At 35.8% G+C, this 19,829-nt stretch overlaps 1 protein-coding gene across 9 annotated transcripts in view; it reads right to left on the bottom strand.

Moving 5' to 3' along the window:
• Nucleotides 1-19,829, bottom strand: part of CHD8 (chromodomain helicase DNA binding protein 8) — a 65,280-nt gene that overhangs the window by 19,773 nt on the left and 25,678 nt on the right. For all 9 annotated transcript variants that reach the window (XM_079128683.1, XM_079128688.1, XM_079128686.1 and 6 more), the window contains 11 exons: nucleotides 11,545-11,727; nucleotides 11,395-11,463; nucleotides 10,974-11,029; nucleotides 10,342-10,459; nucleotides 9,311-9,394; nucleotides 6,350-6,487; nucleotides 4,501-4,622; nucleotides 3,862-4,105; nucleotides 2,532-2,708; nucleotides 1,441-1,584; nucleotides 1,001-1,256 (listed from right to left, as the gene is read on the bottom strand). In XM_079128683.1, the coding sequence (XP_078984809.1) occupies nucleotides 1,001-1,256; nucleotides 1,441-1,584; nucleotides 2,532-2,708; nucleotides 3,862-4,105; nucleotides 4,501-4,622; nucleotides 6,350-6,487; nucleotides 9,311-9,394; nucleotides 10,342-10,459; nucleotides 10,974-11,029; nucleotides 11,395-11,463; nucleotides 11,545-11,727 (1,591 nt within the window). The remainder of the gene's footprint in view (nucleotides 1-1,000; nucleotides 1,257-1,440; nucleotides 1,585-2,531; nucleotides 2,709-3,861; nucleotides 4,106-4,500; nucleotides 4,623-6,349; nucleotides 6,488-9,310; nucleotides 9,395-10,341; nucleotides 10,460-10,973; nucleotides 11,030-11,394; nucleotides 11,464-11,544; nucleotides 11,728-19,829) is intronic.

Raw genomic sequence — 19,829 nt, 5'->3', positions numbered from 1 at the left:
ACTTGCCCAGCAAGAGAAAGGCCCAGAGTTCAATCCCCAATGCTGGGAGGGAGAGAGGGAGGGAGGGAGGGAGGGAGGGAGGGAGGAAGGAAGAAGAGTTTTCAAGTAAAAAAGACACAGAGGAACCTTAAATGCACATTGCCAATCTAAAAAGGCATAATATTGTATAATTTCAACTACTGTATATGGCATTCTGAAAAAAACAAAACTGTAGACACAGAAAGATTAGTGGTTGCCTGAGGTCAAGGAGATGAGGCTTGAGGACAGAAGTTCAAGAAAAGCCTCAGCAACTTAATGAGATCCTGCCTCAAAATAAAAACAATTGGGATGTAGCTCAGTGGAAGAGCACTCTGGAATCCCAGTACTGCAAAATATAAGTATCGAAAATAAACTTTTTTCCAAGGTGGGGGGAAGAGGGGAAAAAAGGAGGAAGGAATATGTAGAGCACAGGGGTTAGAGCTAATACTGTTCTGTGTGATACCATCATGGTGAATACATTATTCATTAAATTCTAAACAATAAATAATATTTAAATTTTGAAGATTACCCAAGACCAAGAGGATGGAAAAAAACAGAGAAAGATGTTCCACGTGACAATCCATTTTTAAAAGGACAACCCTTGCTGAGTATGGTGGCTCTTCTATAATCCCAGAGACTCAGGAGACTTAGGCAAGAGGACTGCAAGTCTGAGGCCAACCTCAGCAACTTAAAGAACAACTTTGAGACCCTGTCTCAAAATAAAAGAACTGGGGACATAGCTCATGGCAAAGCACCCCTGAGCTCAATCCCCAATACCAACAAAATAAAACAAAACAAATTACAAAAACAAAAAAACAAAAAAACAAAAAACAAAAATCATACACATAAATTAATAATAAAAGGAGAACCTTTCCCTACCACTCAGTACCAACCCCTAAATTTGGCTGGATCAGTTAATGAAGTCAATGCATCCATTCTCCCTGAGGAATATCACCAAGAAAGGAAACAGCAATTCCCTTACCATTGATGAGATAGGGGTGGTTGCAGCACTTGCGCAACTCCATCATTGTATTGAGTAGATTAGGCATGTTGGTATGACCTGCCCCTTTGGAAAGAAAGGAGAAATTCTTCTCCAGAATAGCCCGATAGTATTTCTTCTGAATGTTAGTGAGCTCTACTTCAATAATAGTTTCCTGTTTAGGAGCCAAGTTTTTTTCTACATCCTCTTTGAGTCTTCTCAACATCATTGGCTTAAGAATGGCCTGTAGCTTTTGAACCTGTGGTTCGTTACAAAAAGAAAAGAATGAGATGAGAAAATTCTCATGTAGAAACATGCAAAAATAAAATACGTTTTCCACACTCTAAGGAAAGTCAATTTTGAACAATGTCACAAATAATGTGGGAAAGAATTCAGAAAGACACTTTTTAGGTCCTGGGTTCTTCATCAGACAGATTTCCTACCTGCTCCTCTGTCTTGAGATCCCCAAAGTCCTTGAGGAACTCTGATTCTGAGGGAAATTGTGAAGGTTCCAAGAAATGAAGTAAGCTGAACAGTTCCTCCACAGTATTTTGCAATGGTGTTCCTGTAAGCAGCACTTTGTGTTCCTAGAATTGGAGAAAACAGTGCTAAAATAAAAATTAAAATAAAAACCAAAAAACCCCACAGGGGACTTAGTGTTTTCCACCTATATAATCTTTACCTTAAGTTCTTTATCTATAAAACAATGGCAATGGACCAGATTACTGTGTTAATTTTTCTTTCACTTCTTTCCTCTTTTGATAATGCGAAAGTATTTAAGAAATTATCTGGCACTATTTAACATAATAAAACAACAACATAAAGGTTAAAATGATAAGCAAATAAAGAAATAGTAACTCAGACTGTTTTCCAATTTCAAATGCCTCAACGTTCAACTCCCCCATAGATTCTAAGTTGCCCCCCTATATGCTGGATTAAGTATGGCCATTAATCCTTTGCAGTTCTTCCTACTTACCCCTTGAATCTAGGCTTGCCTTGTGACTGGCTTTAACAGAAGAACACAGCAGAAGTGATACTTTCTGAGTTTCAGAGCCTACCTCAAAAGCCTTGCAGCTTCTGCTTTTGTCCTTTTGGAACACTGTCCTGAGACTAACTTGTAAAGAAGCCCCATCTGGCCTACTAAAGGATGAAAGGCCAGATACCCCACTCACAATGCAATGCCTATTGCATTAATGACTGCAAGTAATACCATCAGAAGAACAGCTTAGGTAAATCCAACCTAAGTAGCTGAGCTAGAGAATAATGAAAAATATAGACTGTTTTAAGATAGTAAGTTTCACAGCATTTTGTTATGTAGGAACAGGTACCTACCAGTCCTCCTGGTTGTAAACCATTTCCAATTCTAAAATGTACAACTTTTACATGACTTTCAGGTTACCAATTCCAAAGGCCATACCCACCATTTAATCCAAGATTCGGATTCTTTTTTATTCTTTGTCAATTTAGGATTACTGCCATTCCACAGATAGAGTTAATTCCAGTTTGTGCCCACAAGTCAGTATGGGGAACTCACCAAGTCCATGTGCTTGAGGCTATCAAGCAGCTTGCAATTACGGTTCTTCAGCCGATGGGCCTCATCAATGATGACACAACGCCATTCAATTTCACGAAGTTCAGGACAGTCTGACAAAATCATCTCAAAAGTAGTGATCAGGGCATCAAACTTGTATGCACCTGGGATGAGGCGCCCCTAAGCATGAAGGTAATTAAGTCAGAAAAGGTCTAAAACATACCTAAGGAGTTCCTCTGAATTACTTTTTATATTCAGGCAGGTTTAACAAAATACAAACTGTACCACCTCCCACTTAAATCACTGGTTATATCTGGTAACAATGCCAAATCACTGAATGTAAAATATACTTATTCCTGAACATATTCAGTTTCTTGGGAAAATGACAGACCTCACTGAATAAAGCTGGAAATTTTTCTTTATTCAATAAAGAATAAATCCAAGAGTGACTAGCTCATGTATCTTTGCCCTAGATCTTTGTTGGTTAAAAATGAAATCTACAAACATTAGGCAATACTGAAATATATAGGACAAAAAAAAAAAAAAAAATGGAAATAGGTAATATAGAACCTGTTAATAATGGTTACTGTCTAAAATTTGGTAGAAGCATCAAATTGTCCTAAACAAAATAAGAGTTACAAAATGTGACTTGAGAAAATTTGGTTTGGTAGAAATAAAAGTTACAAAAGATAACTAAGTAGCACAATAAATTTGACATTGAAAAGATGGATGGCTCAAATTTTTGTTTTCAAATTTACATAGAAAAAGAATTGATTTGGGTGAAAATTTCGGTAGACTAAACAAAGAAAGAAAAAAATGTTTAATTTAATCATCATAGAGATCAAGGAATTTAAGTGCCTACGTGAATTTCACTCTGAAAAATACTTTAAACTCAGCAATGCTGGTGAAACGAAAAAAATTGTGTTGGGGATTGAACCCAGGGATACTTTTACTACCATGCTACAGCCTTTGCCCTTTCAATATTTTATTTTGAGATAAAGTTTTGCAATGTTGCTTATCAGGGACTCAGTAAGTTGCTGAGGCTGGCCTTAAATTTGTGATCTTCCCGCCTCAGCCTCCCAAACTGCTGGGATTATAAGGCATGTGCCATCATCCTAGCTAAAATTCTATTTAAAATTTATAAATTCATAAAAGAGTCAGAACTTTCACTCAATCAAAATGTCGACTGGGCAGAAATGGCAGTCAAAACAATGTCCTGCATACTGCTGCACAAAAATGCCTTAAATCACAGAGAGCCTCAATGAAAGCCCTAAAACACTAGCTATTGTGGCTGACTCTCTCTACCTTGGCATTCCCAAGACACACAACTCACCCGTGAATCTTTGCAGTACATTTCATATTGCTGAATCATCTGCCGGCTTGCCAGGCTGCCATGGTATACAATAGTGTTCATCTCAGTCCATGTATTGAATTCTCGCTCCCAGTTAGTAATTGTTGATAATGGAGCAATGACCAAGAATGGGCCATGGATGCCAACATTATATACCTCTTGCAAGAAGGCTATGGACTGAATAGTTTTGCCTAATCCCATTTCATCAGCCAGGATGCAGTTTTGCCTGGAGATTTACCAGGGGGGAAAGCAGCATGTCAAAATACTGTGTATGTGTGGGTCTATGTAATTTTTTATGGCATTGGGGATTGAACCCAGGGCACCTCTATCACCCCCAGGTATACTGAAACAAGGCTAAGTTGCTGAGGTTAGCTTCAAACTTGCAATCCTCCTGCTTCAGCCTCCTGAGTCATTGAGATTATAGGCATGTGCTACCATGCCCAGTTAAAAAATACCATTCTTTAGAAAAACAACATTTCTAGGAAGCAACTGTTTCTTTTTCTTTTCTTTTCTTTTTTTTTTTTTTTTTTGGAAAGAAACTGTTTCAATGGAAAATGAATTAAAAAAAAAAAAAATCCCCAGACTAAACCTATATTTTAATGAATCCACTCTTTTCTTTACCTGTTATACCAATTAAAGAGCAGCCAATTGACCCCTTCCAACTGATATTCCCGTAACTGGTTTCTGTTTTTATATTCATGTGACAGCTCCAATTTCTTCCAAGCATTTGCCTGTGGACGATTCTAAAATAGAAAATTTGAATAAATAGAATGGAGACACTAACAAAATTAGGCAAAACAATATATAACTCCAGTAGTTTAAGTAAATTCAAAAACATTATTGCTTGGATTCAAACCTGACTATATTTAAAATCATGGGTTCTTAATGTTAGTTAAAAAAGAAGACAAAAGGAAAGAAAAAAGAAAAAACTCACTGTTTACTTTTTTTTTTGGTACTAGGGATTGAACCCAGAGTGCTTAACCACTGAGCCACATCCCCAGCCCTTTTTTACATTTTATTAGAGACAGGTCTTGCTGAGTTGCTAAGTGCCTCACTAAATTGTTGACACTCGCTTTGAACTAGAGATCCTCTTGACCAAGTCTCCTGAGCTGCTAGGATTACAGGTGTGTGCAACCGCACATGACCCACTGGTCACTTTTTTTTTTTTTTTTTTTTTTAATTTTTGTAGTTGTAAATGGACACAATGCCTTTATTTATTTTATTTATTTATTTTTATGTGGTGCTAAGGATCAAACCCAGTGCCTCACATATGTGAGACAAGTGTTCTACTGCTAAGCTACAGCCCCAGTCCCCCACTGGTCACTTTTGAAAGGTGCTAGGGAACTACTTCATTTTAGAAACTGGGAAATAAAGGGAAAGAATATAAAGTATTTGTTTTTTCTATACAATCTCTGTCTCAAGGAAACTAACAGTAGATGAAACAAACTTCTTTAATAGAAGATTCTGGTTAATAAATGAATAAAATAGAGAATTAAAATATCATTACTAAAAAATGGTTAAAGGGTGGATCTATGAAATGACCATAAATGGCTGTTAACATCACAAAATTCAACCTGATAGAAGTAAACACAACTGTCCATGAAGGAGATTCAGTGGGCTCCCTTCTCTATCTGATCAAACCTCTAGAACACTGATATCTAACAGAACTGCCCACAGTGTTAAAAAATGGGGCTAGTGGCTGCCATTTTGGAGAATACAGCTCTAAATCTAACTATTCATGTGAGATATCAGGGAAAGTTAGATTCCTAGCGGGGGGGGGGGGGGAGGAGGAGAGAGAACTATTAAGGACAGAGAACATGTTGAGAGATACCAAGGGGAATAAAATCAGAAATCTTCAGACTGTGAAAAGCCCTATTGAACAAATCACCTAGTTTCTTCAAGAAAAACTTTTGAAGAAGGGAGAAAAGTTCTAAGGGGGAACTATAAGCAACTTGAGATATATTAAATGATAGCAATATGGATCTTTACTTTCTTTTTTTCCTCATGGGTTGGGAAATGCTTGACAATTGCTCTACCACTGAACTACATCCCCAGTGCAATATACAGATCTTAGAATTCAATTCAAAGGCTTTAACAGAAATTAAAAGACAATCAGGGAAATGTATATAATTTGACTGAAATTAAGAAATGATTAATTTGGGGGTGAAATAATGGTATTATTTATCTTTTGGAAATAAACACTAAAATAATTTAAAATGAATTGAAGGAATCTGCAATTTGATTTAAAATAACCAGGGAAACCGGGAAATGAATGTGCAGGGAAAGGCATGACCCAAGGCTGGCCATGTACTAGTAACTGTTAATTGAGTGAAGGGTAGGTACTATTTCTTCTCAAGTTCCATAATAGAAAACTCAAAAAACAAAAACTTCTGTAGGAAAAAATTAAATCCTTGTTGTACATAATAGACCTTTATAGATACATTTACCTTCTAATTGCAAATGTACTTACCACCCTTTTGAGTTCTGGATGCCTTGACTGGATCCGTTTAAATTCTCGAATCTTGCCTTCATCAACATCTTCTTTTAGCTCCCATGTACTATCCTCATAGGGTAGAGAGCACCACTTCACCAGGTAGTAAATTACAGGCTAGGAGGGAAGAAGCCAACACTGTAATAAACCTGATTCTGTATTTTCTGTTGTGGTTAAAGGATAAGAATTTGACTATAAAATTAGATCAAAGTGTTGACACCTAAAAGGTGCTGAAAAATATCAGACTAAACAAATCAACCCTAGGATTTCCTGCTGATGTACTATTCATGCCTTTGATCATTCTTCCAGGCAATTCTACAAAATCTGTTCATAAAAGCAAATTTCTAGGAACATTTTCTACAATACTAAGCACTAAAATGTTATATTTATCAGCCAACCAAAAGAGGGTAAAAAGGACTATTATTTTCCTATACTGTGTTGAAACTAAAAAGATAGGGTTCAATTCTATACTATTTTCCTCGCACCTTTTTTTTTTGTACCAGGGATTGAACTCAGAAGCACTTGATCACTGAGCCACATTCCCAGCCCTATTTTGCATTTTATTTAGAGACAGTCTCACTGAGTTGCTTACTGCCTCAATTTTGCTGAAGCTCACTTTGAACTCTCGATCCTCCTGCCTCAGCCTGCCAAGCTGCTGGGATTACAGGCATGCGTCACCATGTCTGGCCATGGCATTGAATTTGATAAAATAGCTACTTTTAGGATGAGGAACAGGATAAACCTGTAGGAGCCATAACATCATACAGTTTTGGAACCCCTAAACCTCTGAGTACCAATGCACTTCAAGAGCACATTACGGTCATAAAGCAATTTACCTATGAACCCAGGAAGTTAGGAGTTAACTACAACAGGTATCATTGAAGAAAGGTAACATGAGTGAAGAGAAAGATAAAATGCTGAAGCTCCAACTATGGCACTATTCCGTTGGCGTTCCATTGCTAAGAGCAAAATAGCTCTTATTTCAACTATTTAAGATGATCACTGCTCTTAAAAGTTCTTCCATTTTTTGGCCTATATAAAGCAAGAAGGATCAGATTAGGCCTAGTGTAATCAACAGGAATCTCTACCAATTCCTTAAAAGAACCAGCAATAGCTAGGCATGGTGGCACATGCTTGTAATCCTGGCAAACTTGGAAGGCTGAAGGTAGAAGTCAGCCTGAGCAACTTAGCTAGACCCTCAGCAACTCAGCAAGATCCTGTATCAAAATAAAAACTAAACAGGGCTGGGGGTGTAGCTAAGTGATAGAGCGATCCTGGGTTCAATCCCAATACAGAGGGAAAAAAACGGCCAGCAATAAGTGTGAAAATGCCTCCATATAGCCACAGATGAAAGAATACTCTAGAATTAATCCAGCTGCTCTTTTCACCTTTTTCTTTACTGTAATGACTTGGGTCACTCTCTATGTAAAGCCATTTGCACAGATAACATATTTATAGCATTATAACTTAAGTTCCTATGTACGTAATACTTATTATTCCCACTATTAGGTAATGTAAAATGGATGACAAGTTAAACTCACTTTAGAAAAAGGGAAAATGGATACACAGAATGTTATTTTCCAACATTGGGAGCATAAATTATATTATCAGGGTATCAAAACATTTTCATCTGTCATGCCAGTTGCAACACATTTCAAAGGGGCCAGACCAAAGGCTTTTGGAAGGGTAAGTATGCTGGTAGAGAGCGAAAGACTTTCAAAGCTGGGAAGGCTGAGATCCTGAAAACAATGAGAAGAATTTAAGAGTAGCTAACCTACTGACTAGCCCATTCTCCAATCACCTCCCAGAAATGAACACACAATAACTCCCACCCCAACCCAAAATAATAATATATGTTACCTGAAGCATACTTATTAGGATTTAAAGACACTAAAATGTAACAGGCTCTGGACTTCTAAGATAATGACTAAGTGATCCTGAAATCTTAGAAAATAGGGTAACTTTATGGAGGGAAGAATATGACTCAGAGGGTGTTTTAGAATAATGAATGGATACAAGTTACTTAAGTCATGAGTCAGCTCTGCTCATCACCCAGCATCAATATTATAACAAGGTTCTTTTTTTCTCTAGTGGTCCCTGTAACAAGAAGTAAAAATTTTGCTTATAAAATATGGGCCTGCAAAGCTAAACTATGGCTTGAAGTAAAAAGCAAGTGAAGAGTCCTAAGAAAATGGTGATTTGGAGCCTAAATATATGTTTTTTAGTAAATTTAAAAGAATGTTGAATTCATTGGTGGTTTAGATCCATATAACTCTATTTGGAATACAAAATAGGTGATTTGTGAATCTGTATCAGCAAGTTTTTAATCATATGTAAGATATGTTCCTCAATCTATGACACTATTAGTGCAATGATTTTCCAATCAAACTATGCATGAAACCCTCTGAGATGCAATTTAAATATATTGGAGTTCCACCCTTGATTCACTTAATCTGAACTTGTGGGAGTGGAATCCTAAAATCTGTCTTAAAATACTGATACAAATGCAGCAGATCTGTTTTAACAACTAATGAAAACATTTAATAGTTCAGGAAAAAGTTAATTCTCAAAAACATGATTAGGAGGAGCCCCCGTAAATATTTTTATATTCCTAAACTTAGGAATTTGCAAAGTATCCCTTGGGACCCCATCTCCAACTGAGCATCCCAAGTCTTCCATATAAAATCTGAGGGGAAATGAGACCAAAATGAATGTCTCTTCAGCATTTATATCTCCCAGATATCTGACTCTGTGAGACTCTTTCCTTTTAGAAAGACTACTCCTTTACCTTCCCATTATCTTTTTAAGGATCCCACAGAAAATCTGAGAAATATCTTTTCAGTCTAAGGGATTTTTCATCCACATCTGAAAGAAAGGATTGACAAGCACACCAGCAGACATCTATAAGAGGCCTTCATGTTCCTCCATGCCCTAACTTACCTCACCATTATCCTTGTCAATACTGTGAGACTCATCCAATATCCTATCCACTTCTACATAGTCTGGATTGAAAGGTTCTTCATCCTAGATGAGTTATGAAATGAAACTATAAGACCCAAGAAATCACTGGACAGTAAACCCATTTCCCACACCCGTAGCAGACAATCCAGCTTTAAAAATCTGTAATTCAATAGGAGTTCCCTCTTTTCACAATATCAAATCCTACAAAGTATTTCCTTACCTGGATTTGTACCTATCTTCTCACCTGCTACCAGAGAAAGTATTTCTTTTACCTAACAAGGGCTACTCTTTCCATATAAGCTCTGGACTTACTTCCTTCTTAGGAATCTTTATCAAATCATTCATACAAATGTGCTCTACTATTTCCCATCTTCAACTCTTTTTCTGCTCTGCTTCATACTTAAATGTTCCCAAGAGTTTTAAACACAGCCCATCTCCATTCCTTCATTTCCTTTGCTTGTCTATCCATTCCACTATTCCTTCCATTTACATCATACAATTAAAAGTCAAAGCCATGAATAACTCCAAATTTTCAAATATAAAGGACACACTTCTTTACTTCTCTTATTCCAGTGCTTAATTAGTAGTAACCCTGGCTCTGGGAAATCAAAAGCTTATCGCTCTCTGATACCATAGAAATCAGAAAGGTGAAAAACTTTCTATAAATGATACAGATTCTTATATCTAAAGAGACCATCAATAGCTACAGATTGATATTAGAGGGAGAGTAGAGCAGAGATTATTTTATCATCCCCTTTGAAAATACGTTCCATGTATCGAGTAAGTCAATCTCATAATACTGTACCCTAGGACAAATAAATAGACCATTTTAAACCTAAAAGTACAAAGCATGGGGTGATTAAGTAAGGAAAATAAGTGATCAAAGTTAAAACTTTATACCGATATATATAAACCAACTATAAACTATTTAATGGATTAGACAAGAGTGATAACACTAGTAATTTGTGCTTTTATGAAAGAAATGAGAGGTAATACCAATTCCTAATTACCTCATGGAAGAAGTGTCTCATCTGAGCCATTTTGGTTTTGAAGCGCTTTAGTTTTTGATGGATCCTCTTATCCTTTTCTAGTTGTGAGATAGTAGCCCATTCACAGTGTAGATAGGAGCTAAAGAAAATAGAAATAATGAGTCATGGCTCAAGAAAGGGAAAAGTGCAGTCTAAGTCTTGGAGATTTGGGGATTAACCAACACTGGAATTGATAAATGTATGCTTAAAGGGGGGCAGGGTATCTTAAGGCAGTGCTTCTAAAACTTTAATTTGCAAATAAGTCATCTATCTGGTCTAGGGTGTGCAAAAATTAGCATCCAAAATCATGCTAATTCTGTTGGTCCAGGGGGCATACTCTGCAGAGCAAGCCTTAGGATTTAGGCTAAGGTAGAGGAGATTATAAAGGATTTTATCAGAAACTACTCTTTCCTCACCTTCCTGCAAATAAACACAATCATTTAAATTCCCAAATTTCTTACTCAATAGTCATTTCCCCATTAAAAATGGCAATTTGGGCTAAGATATTTTTACAAAAAAGAGACATGTTCCCACCCATGAAAATCTACACAAGGGACCTTTTTCCAGGACCCTGTGGAGTTTGAACTGATAAGATTTTTATAAAGATAACATACTAGTTCTTGTACTTGACAAAGAATTCTTCTGCTTCTGTATATTGTCCAGAGGGAAGCTGAGAAGAAAAAAAGAAATTATAATCACTAATCCCTTGTTTGTCAAAGAAAGAACCTTTAATATTACCCACACATGGCAAACTTTTATCCTAATGTTCCCTAAATATATTTTTGACTCAGGGATTCAGGAACTATTCTGATACTCCAAATAGAGGTTTGCTAGTTAGGAAAAAATGTGTTTACCCATTATACAAGAATTAGTGACAGAAAAGACAATAAGACAGTTCCTATCTTATATTCAACTTTCCCCCATCATATCTCTCATAACTGGACTCTAGCAATATACTCTGTCATCCAAAGATGCTCATTAAATAAAACCTGCAAGTGCAGCAACATGGGCTGACATTAAAGATAGAAGCCTTACCTCCTTCTTTACAACTCGCATAGAAAGCACTTTGTCTACAATAGCTGCATCTTCTTCACTGGGATTCTCCTGCAGAAAAAGATGTAAACAGTCAACAAATGACTGACAGAGGAGGACAGACTCCTCAAATAGCTTACATTTTCAGCTTACCACAAAAAACTGCATCGAAGGCAAAGTCTCGCCATCTGGTTCTTGCACAGGTTCAGGGAGGATAGGTTCAGGTTTTATTGGACCAGTTACATCCACCTCTTCTTCTTCTTCATCATCTGTGATCTTTATGTCAAGGTCTTCTGTATATTTTTTTCGTTTCACTTGGCGGTTTGAGCGTCTCTTCTGTAGAGAAAAAGAATAGTTAAAATAACTGCTTAGGTCTTCAAAGAGAGAAAAGGCAAAAAAGCATTTGCCTTTGCTCATTTCCTTAGCTTTTAATACAAAACTCCTATGAAAACTCAAACCAAAAGAAAACAACTTATTTGTCAAACTATGATATTCTTTATCAGTTTGCTGAATTGCTTTATCAAAGGCCAGAAACCCAGAGAGAAACGTATGCCCTACATGTAAGAAGCTTTAGAAAATTCAAACAGGACATTTGTTTGGACTGGGAATTGAACTCTAGGGTATTTAATCACTAAGTCACATCCCCAACCCTTTGTTATTTTTTATTTTGAGGTTGGGTCTCAAAAACACAATCCTCCTCCCTCAGTCTCACGAATCATTGAGACTACAGGCATGTGCCACAGTGCCCGCATCAAACAGGACTTTTAAGCTACAGGGTGCAATATACTTCAAAATACAAACAACCCTTAAATGCAAAGGTACAAGAATATTGTGTTTCTAATTTTCTTTTTTGTGATACTCCTCAAGATTCACAGAATAAAATTTTTGTATTATTTAGCTGTTTACTTTTTAAATTATTTCTTAGAGAGATGTTTTCCTTATTAATTCATTTTACTTCTACCCTTTTTTTTTGGGTGGGGGGTACTGGGGACCAAACAGAGGAGAATCCACCAAGTCACATCCCTAGCATTTTTCATTTTGACAGTCTCACTAAATTAGAAGCAGGCCTTGAACTTGGGATCCTCCTCCCTCGGCTTCCCAAGTCACTTTATTCTTTACAGTGTTTCAGTAAGACACTTTAAATACTTGTAGCCCATGTTAATAAATAAGGGAGGAAGGGGAGATAAAACTATTTATATTTCAATCATGATATAGCCCTGGAAAATCCAAAAGAATCAAATGATATAACTACTGAAATTGAAAAAATTTTCCTGTTATAAAATCAGGTTTAGGGACTGGAGATACAGTTCAATTGGTAGAATGCATAAGTACAAGGCCCTGGTTCAATCCCCAGCACCGCCCAAAAAAAAAAAAAAAAAAAAAAATCAGCTTTAGAAAATCAATAGTCAGTGCTGGGTGTGGTAGCGCACACCTTTAATCCCAGCCACTCATGAGGCTGAGGCAGGAAGAAGGACTGCAGTTCAAAGCCAGCTCCAGCAACTTAGCAAGGCCTATCTCAAAGTTAAAAAGAGTTGGGGATGTAGCCTGGTGGTTAAATAATGTCCCTGGGTTCAATCCCTAGTAAAAAAAAAAAAAAAAAAAAAAAAAAGCATTTCTATATAAAGGTGATTAGAGAATATAATAAAATATCCCATTTATGAAAACACAAAGATTAATTATCTAAATGATTAGATTTAATAAGGCATATATAAAATTTATGTGAAATAAACTTGAAAACAGTATTAGGACATAATAGATAAACTGAATAAATGGTAAAATACCTGTTTTTAAGTCTTAAGATGAGTAAATTCAGATCAGCTTAACTTCCTTTTTTTCATAGTGCTGGGAATTAAACCCAGGACCTTGTGTTTGTGAGGCAAGCACCTCTACACCTGAGCTACATCCTCAGCTCCAAGAAGAGTAAATTCAAATAAGCCAAGCCCAAAAAACCAAAGGCCAAATGTTCTCTCTGATATGCAGATGCTAACACACAATAAGGAGGGGAGAAGGAAGAACAGAAGTACTCTGGGTTAGACAAAGGGGAATGACCAGAAGGCGGGGAGGTGGGACGGGAATAGGAAAGACAGTAGAATGAATCAGACATTGCTTTCCTATGTTCATAGATGAAAACACATAATGTACAATCACGAGATTGGGAAGTTATATTCCATGTATGCATAACATGTCAAAATACATCCTACTGTCATGCATAACTAAAAAGAATTAAAAAATTAAATAAAAAAGGAGTAAATTCTTCCTAACTTCATGAATTGGACAAAAAAAAAATTGAGAACATTTTTAATTAGATAAACAGATTCTAAAATACAAACACATATAAACATCTAAGAATAACCAGGAATAAAAGGAAAAAGTATAGTGGACCTTACCAGAAAAAACAATATAAAGTTATACTATGTAACAAAGTTTGATATATTCTTAAGAGATAAAAAGGTCAAAGAAATAGTCCTCAACTATAGACTAGAACACTTATATGGCTTTAGAAAAATCACAAAAATAATACTTCTAATAAGTGAAGAGGTAGATTCCTCTATAATTGGGATTGGAAATGGATAGCTATCCACGTAGAGAATGAAAGAAAATGCTAAAAGGATCAAAGAAAAGTGCAAAAGACATGAAATTTCTAAGGAAAAATTTTTTTTTTATAAACCTGGGTTAGGAAGGGTCTTATAATATGTTGATCAACTTGACAATATGAAGAAATTTAACATTACTTGCATAATACAATCCACTGTAAGCAAAATTAAGACAAACAATAACCTGAGAAAGATATCATCTGATACATTTAATAAAGAAGAGTTCTTTTGAATAACAAAGACAAAGGTTAATAACACAAAAGGGCAACTAGCATGAAAAGACAATTTCTAGAAAAAAAAATTTATTTTTAAACATTAAAAAATGCTTATACTTAAAATACTAAACAGATTTTTCTTTTTTCACCTAATAGACTGGCAAAAATTGGAATGTTCTGATCAAGACATTTGAAACAAGGGCTGTGGATGTAGGTAGAGAGCTTGCCTTAGCATGTATGAGACCCCGGGCTCCATCCACTCCACAAAGAAACAAAAAACAAACCCGTATAACAAAAAGGAACTCAAACACCATTAATGAGTATGCAAACAGGCATAATCTCAATGGAGGAAAATTTTCTTTTTCCTTTTTTTTTTTTTTTTTTTTTGCAGTGCTGGGGATTGAACCCAGGCCTTGTGCTTGCCAGGCAAGCACTCAAGCACTCTACCAACTGAGCTATATCCCCGGCCCTAATGGAGGAAAATCTGAAAATACTCTTTGACAAAGCAATTTTACTTCAAAGATACCATCCTACAGATAAATCTGCATGTGTGTAAAAATTTCTGTAGCACTAATTGTAAAACACCATAAAAAAACCTAAGTGACCATAAAAAAGACTACTTGTTAAACAAATTATGTTACAGGATAAAAATAGGTTTCTAGAGAAAGGATCACTAAAAAGAATGGAATCAACAATACAAAACGTGAAGATGTTTAACAACTGAAATTCATTACTGCTGCAAGTGTAAAATAACACTTTAGAAAACTGGCACATTCTTACAATGTTTACTCTGGTCTATTAATTTCATTCCTAGGAATCTAGTAATGTGAAATTAAAACCTATGCCCACAAATACTTACACTAACAATATTTATTCCAACTTTTGATTCATAAGAGACCCTAATTTGAAACAACCAAATATCCATCAACAGGAAAATGGACATAAAAATTATGGTAAATTCATAATATTAAATATTGCTCAAGAAAAAAAGAACACGTATTGATAAATTCAACATGGATCAATCTCAAAAAACACTGAAAGAATTGAGACCTAAGAATATAGACTGCATGATTTCATTTACATGAAAAGTTAAAGAACAAGTGAAGTTAACTTCTTGTGACAGAGATCAGAATGGTGAAAGGAAGAAAGAAAGTACCTCAAATAAAAAGGAGAAAATCAAAACAAGGGTTGCCTGGGGAAAGAGGGATAGACCAGCTGGAAGACAATAAAAAGGAACATTTTGGAAATCTTTATCAAGATTTGGGTGTTTACTTAGATGTACACATTTGTCATAACTCACCAAATTATACAAATAAATATCTATGTATATTTCACTGTAGGTATGCTATCGTTTGAGTGTCCCAAAGAATTCATATGTTGAGATTTAATTCCCATTGTGAGGTATAAAGGAGGAGGAAACTTTGCGATATAGTTCATACCTGTAATCCACGTTACTAAAGAGGCCGAAGCAGGAGGATTACAAATTCAAAGCCAATCTGGGTAACTTAGTGAGACAATGTCTCAAAATAAAATTTAAAAAGAATTGGGGCTGGGGACATAGCTCAGTGGTTGAGCATTTGCCTAGCATGTATGAGGCCCTTAGTTCCATCCCCAGCATTCCACTAAAAAAAGAAAAAATGGTGGGGCAGGACCAGTGAAGGACCCAGCTCAATGGAAGATCATTTGCCTAGCAAGTGTTCATTCCCATTGTCTACTCTCTGAGTTCTATCCCCCGTACAGCGCCCCCTCCCTGGAAAAGAGAGAGAGAGAGAGAGAGAAATGAACTTTAATCCAACCATGGTTTTACAGGTGCAGTCATTAGGAGGGATTAGAATTCAATAAAGTCATCAGGATGGAGCCCCCACAATGGAATAGTGGTAGTTTTATAAGAGAGGGAAAGAGACCTGAGGTGCAGCTCAGTGATAGACTGCTTACCTAGCATGTGTGTCCTCCTGGGTTCAATTCATAGCACTGTCAAAAAAAAAAAAAAAAAAAAAAGAAGGGGGAAAAAAAAAGGAAAGATACCAGATGGGAGAGAGACACATGAGCTGGCTGCCCCTTGCTATATGATGCCCTGCATTGCCTAGAAACTGCCAGCAAAAAATGTCATCACTTCCACTTTGGCCCTCCAGAACCATGAACAAAAATAAATCTCATTTTGCTAAAACTGGGCTATTAACAATAGAAAACTGACTAATACATTCTATCTTATTAAAAAAAAAAAAGACTGGTAGGACACATAAACTACAGATAATTATTTCTGAAGAGTAGAATTAAAATAGACAATCTACTTTTTAACTTATACACTTCAGCATTGTTTGATTTTTAATTTTTAATTTTTTTTTTCAGTGCTGGCGACTGAACCCAGGGCTTTGTGCTTGTGAGGCAAGCACTTTAATAACTGAGCTATATCCCCAGCCCCATTATTTGATTTTTATTGCATTTATCATGTTGTATTTTAAAAAAATTTTTTTAAACTTAAGAGACAATTCAAAAAGTTATTTGGATTTGCTTAAAAATAATCCAGAAAGAGGGCAGAACTGGGAATTAGAGAAAGGATTAATGATCATCTGTTGATAAGTAACGAAGTGGAAGAAGGGGAACATGGGACTTTAAATAATCCCCACTTTTGTGTATGTTTGAAAATTTTCATAAGAAAAAGAAGGGTAGGGAAAGGTGGGCTAGATCCATTTTCTTTAGATAGAGAACAACTTCCAAATGTATCCTTGAGTTTTTAGAAAAAAAGTTGCACAGAAGAATAGGTATAAAATACTAGTATTAAGTGGAAGTAGAATGCTCATGAAGTAAAGAATATTTCTGGAAGGATATACAAAAAAATGGTAACAGACGCTATCTCGGAAGAGAACTGGGAGACTACAAGCTGGGATTTAGAATGGAAGATTTTTGTAGTGTTTACATTTTTGTTGTGTTGTAGATTTAAAAAGTAAAATGCCAAATGTTCAGAGTTGAAAAAATTTTCAAAGTTCCAAAGGATTAAAAAAAATCCAATTATATTAATCATGATCTGCTTAGCCTTTAACTTCTCTACTCAAAGATAAATATTCTTATCAACTTCCAGAAAAAAAATTGGTTCATGTACATATGTATACACACACATACTTTAAAAGCTATAACTATTGTACATACTATTATATACCTTGTTTTTTTCATTTAATATTCCACATTAGCTTACCCAATCTACTTCCCTATTTTTTAAAACGGCATGAAATATTCTACTGTACAGATTTTTTTTTTAATCTTTCCACAAATGGACATTTAATTTTTTGGACATTTTTGCTTTTGCAAATACTGTTACTCTACATGTATTACTTAATACTTTTGAGACTATCTCCATAAGGTAATTTCCTACGTATAGAATCACTGAGTCAAAGTGTATTAACATTTTAAATTCTGCTATGTATTGAAAAACCGATTTGCTAAAAAGACTCAATATTTTCATCAACTGTATGTAAAGTGCCTTTTTTTAAACTTAATTGTCAATATTGGCATTACCACTGGTCACAAGCTGAACTATGTCATTCTTGCTTCCCAAATTTATATGCTGAAACCCTAAGCCCAGTATCTCAGAATGGGACTGTATCTGAAGACAAAGCCTTTAAAGTAAGTTAAAATGAGGTCACTGAGGGGGCCTCTATTCCAATATAACTGGTGTTCTTTTGTCTTGTTATGTTGCCCAGGCTGGCCCTGAACACCTGGGTTCAAGTGTCCTGCCTCAGCCTCCCAAGTAAACAGGACTAAAGGCATGTGCCTTCACACCTGGCTTGGTATTCCTGGAAACAGGGGCCAAGGGCAGTGGCACACACCTATAATCCCAGTGGCTCTAGAGTCTGAGGCAGGAGGATCACAAGTTCAATGCCAGCCTCAGCAATTCATTAAGGCCCTAAGCAACTTATTGAGGTCCTATGTCAAAATGAAAAGTAAGAAGGGTTAGGAATGTGGCTCAGTGGTGGTTAAGCACCCCTGGGTTCAACTCCCAGGTACCAAAAAAAAAGGAAGTAAGGGAAACAGAAAGACACCAGAGCTGTGTGCCAACTGAGGAAAGACCATGCAAAGACGCAGCAAGAAGGTGGCCATCTGCAATTCAAACAGGCCTCAAGAGAAACCAAGCCTGAAGATAACCCTTGCTAATCTTCAAAACTCTGAGAATATAAACGTCTGTAGTTTAAAGAACCTAGTCCATGGTATTTTGTGATGGAGGCCTTTAGCAAACTAGTTTACAACTTTTTATATTTAACAAATCATTTTACTCCTTGTAGTATAAAAAGTTGCCTTTGTTTTTATTTAGCAAATGCATTAACACTTCAGTTATTTAATAAATACGTACATTATTCTTAATATATGTTTTTACCATGAGCTAAGCACTGTTCTGCGTACTTTTTAAACAGTTACATTTAACTGCCATCATCACCCTACATAGTAGAGGAATGCATTTTACTAGAGAGGAAACCGAGGCACCAAGAGATTGAGTAATTTGCTGAAAATGTCAATGCTAGTAAACAGCAGACTCAGTTGAATACCAAGAATTCTGGCTCCAGAGTTTATTCTCTTAACCATTATGCTGTTCATGAATTTTTTTATTGTGCCATACATAATTTTTGTGCATCAAGTACACTAAGCTTTCATTTTATTTATTTATTTATTTACTTGTTTTTTGATACTGGGGATTGACCCAGGGGTACTTTACACTGAGCTATATTCGCTGGTCCTTTTTATTTTTTGTTTTGAGAAAAGGTCTTGCTAAATTGCTCAGGCTAGTTCCAATTTGATTTCCTCCTGCCTCAGTCTCTTGAGTAACTGGGATTACAGTTATGTACAATTACATCTGGCCATGACTTCTAATTTTTAATATCTTTCTTACAAAGTTCTACTCCACTTGATCATTATTTAAAAAATTATCTATATTTTATAGAAAGTTTGACTTCAGTTTTTCAATTTAGACCTTTAATTACATTTTTGTATAAGTAGAGAAAAAAAATCCAGTACTCATCCCCATAAATGGGGAATCAGCTGTCCTAACATAATTTATTGCATAATCTTTTTTTACACTGATTGAAAATGGTATTTTAATCATCTATACTAAACTCCCATTGCTAGCTGAGTCTATTTCTAGGCTTTATTATATTTTATTAATCAGTTATTTGTTCTCCAATTCTGAAGTCTTAGTAATTATTCTTTAATATTGTACTATAATGTCAAGAGTCTTGTGCCTCATTTTCCTTTTCAAAAACGTCTTGGTTATTCTCATGTATTTATTTCCCAAATAAAAAGCCAAGTATCAGCTTGTCACTGTATTGAATGTATATTAAGAAAGAAATGAAAGCTGGAGATGGAGCTCAATGATAGGGGCCTACCTAGTATGCATGAAACCCTGGGTTTAATCCCTAGCATCAACAAAACATAAGCATGGGAGGAATTTATAAGTATTAATAGTATAAGAGGCACTCAAGGTTCATTTAGTCCAAAACTTCATTTACTGATGAAAGAATTCAAACAACCTAGGTTAAGTAAATTGGCAAGGCTCATAGAACTTCTGAAATACCACAGGGTTTCCTGAATCTTTTTTTTTTTTTTTGGCGGGGGGGTGGTACTGGGGGTTAACCCAGGGTTA

This window comes from Sciurus vulgaris, assembly GCF_902686455.1.
Source record: "Sciurus vulgaris genome assembly, chromosome: 2".
NCBI lineage: Eukaryota > Metazoa > Chordata > Mammalia > Rodentia > Sciuridae > Sciurus > Sciurus vulgaris.
Note: the sequence above shows the minus strand (reverse complement) of the source record. Positions and strands in the feature narration are given on the sequence as shown.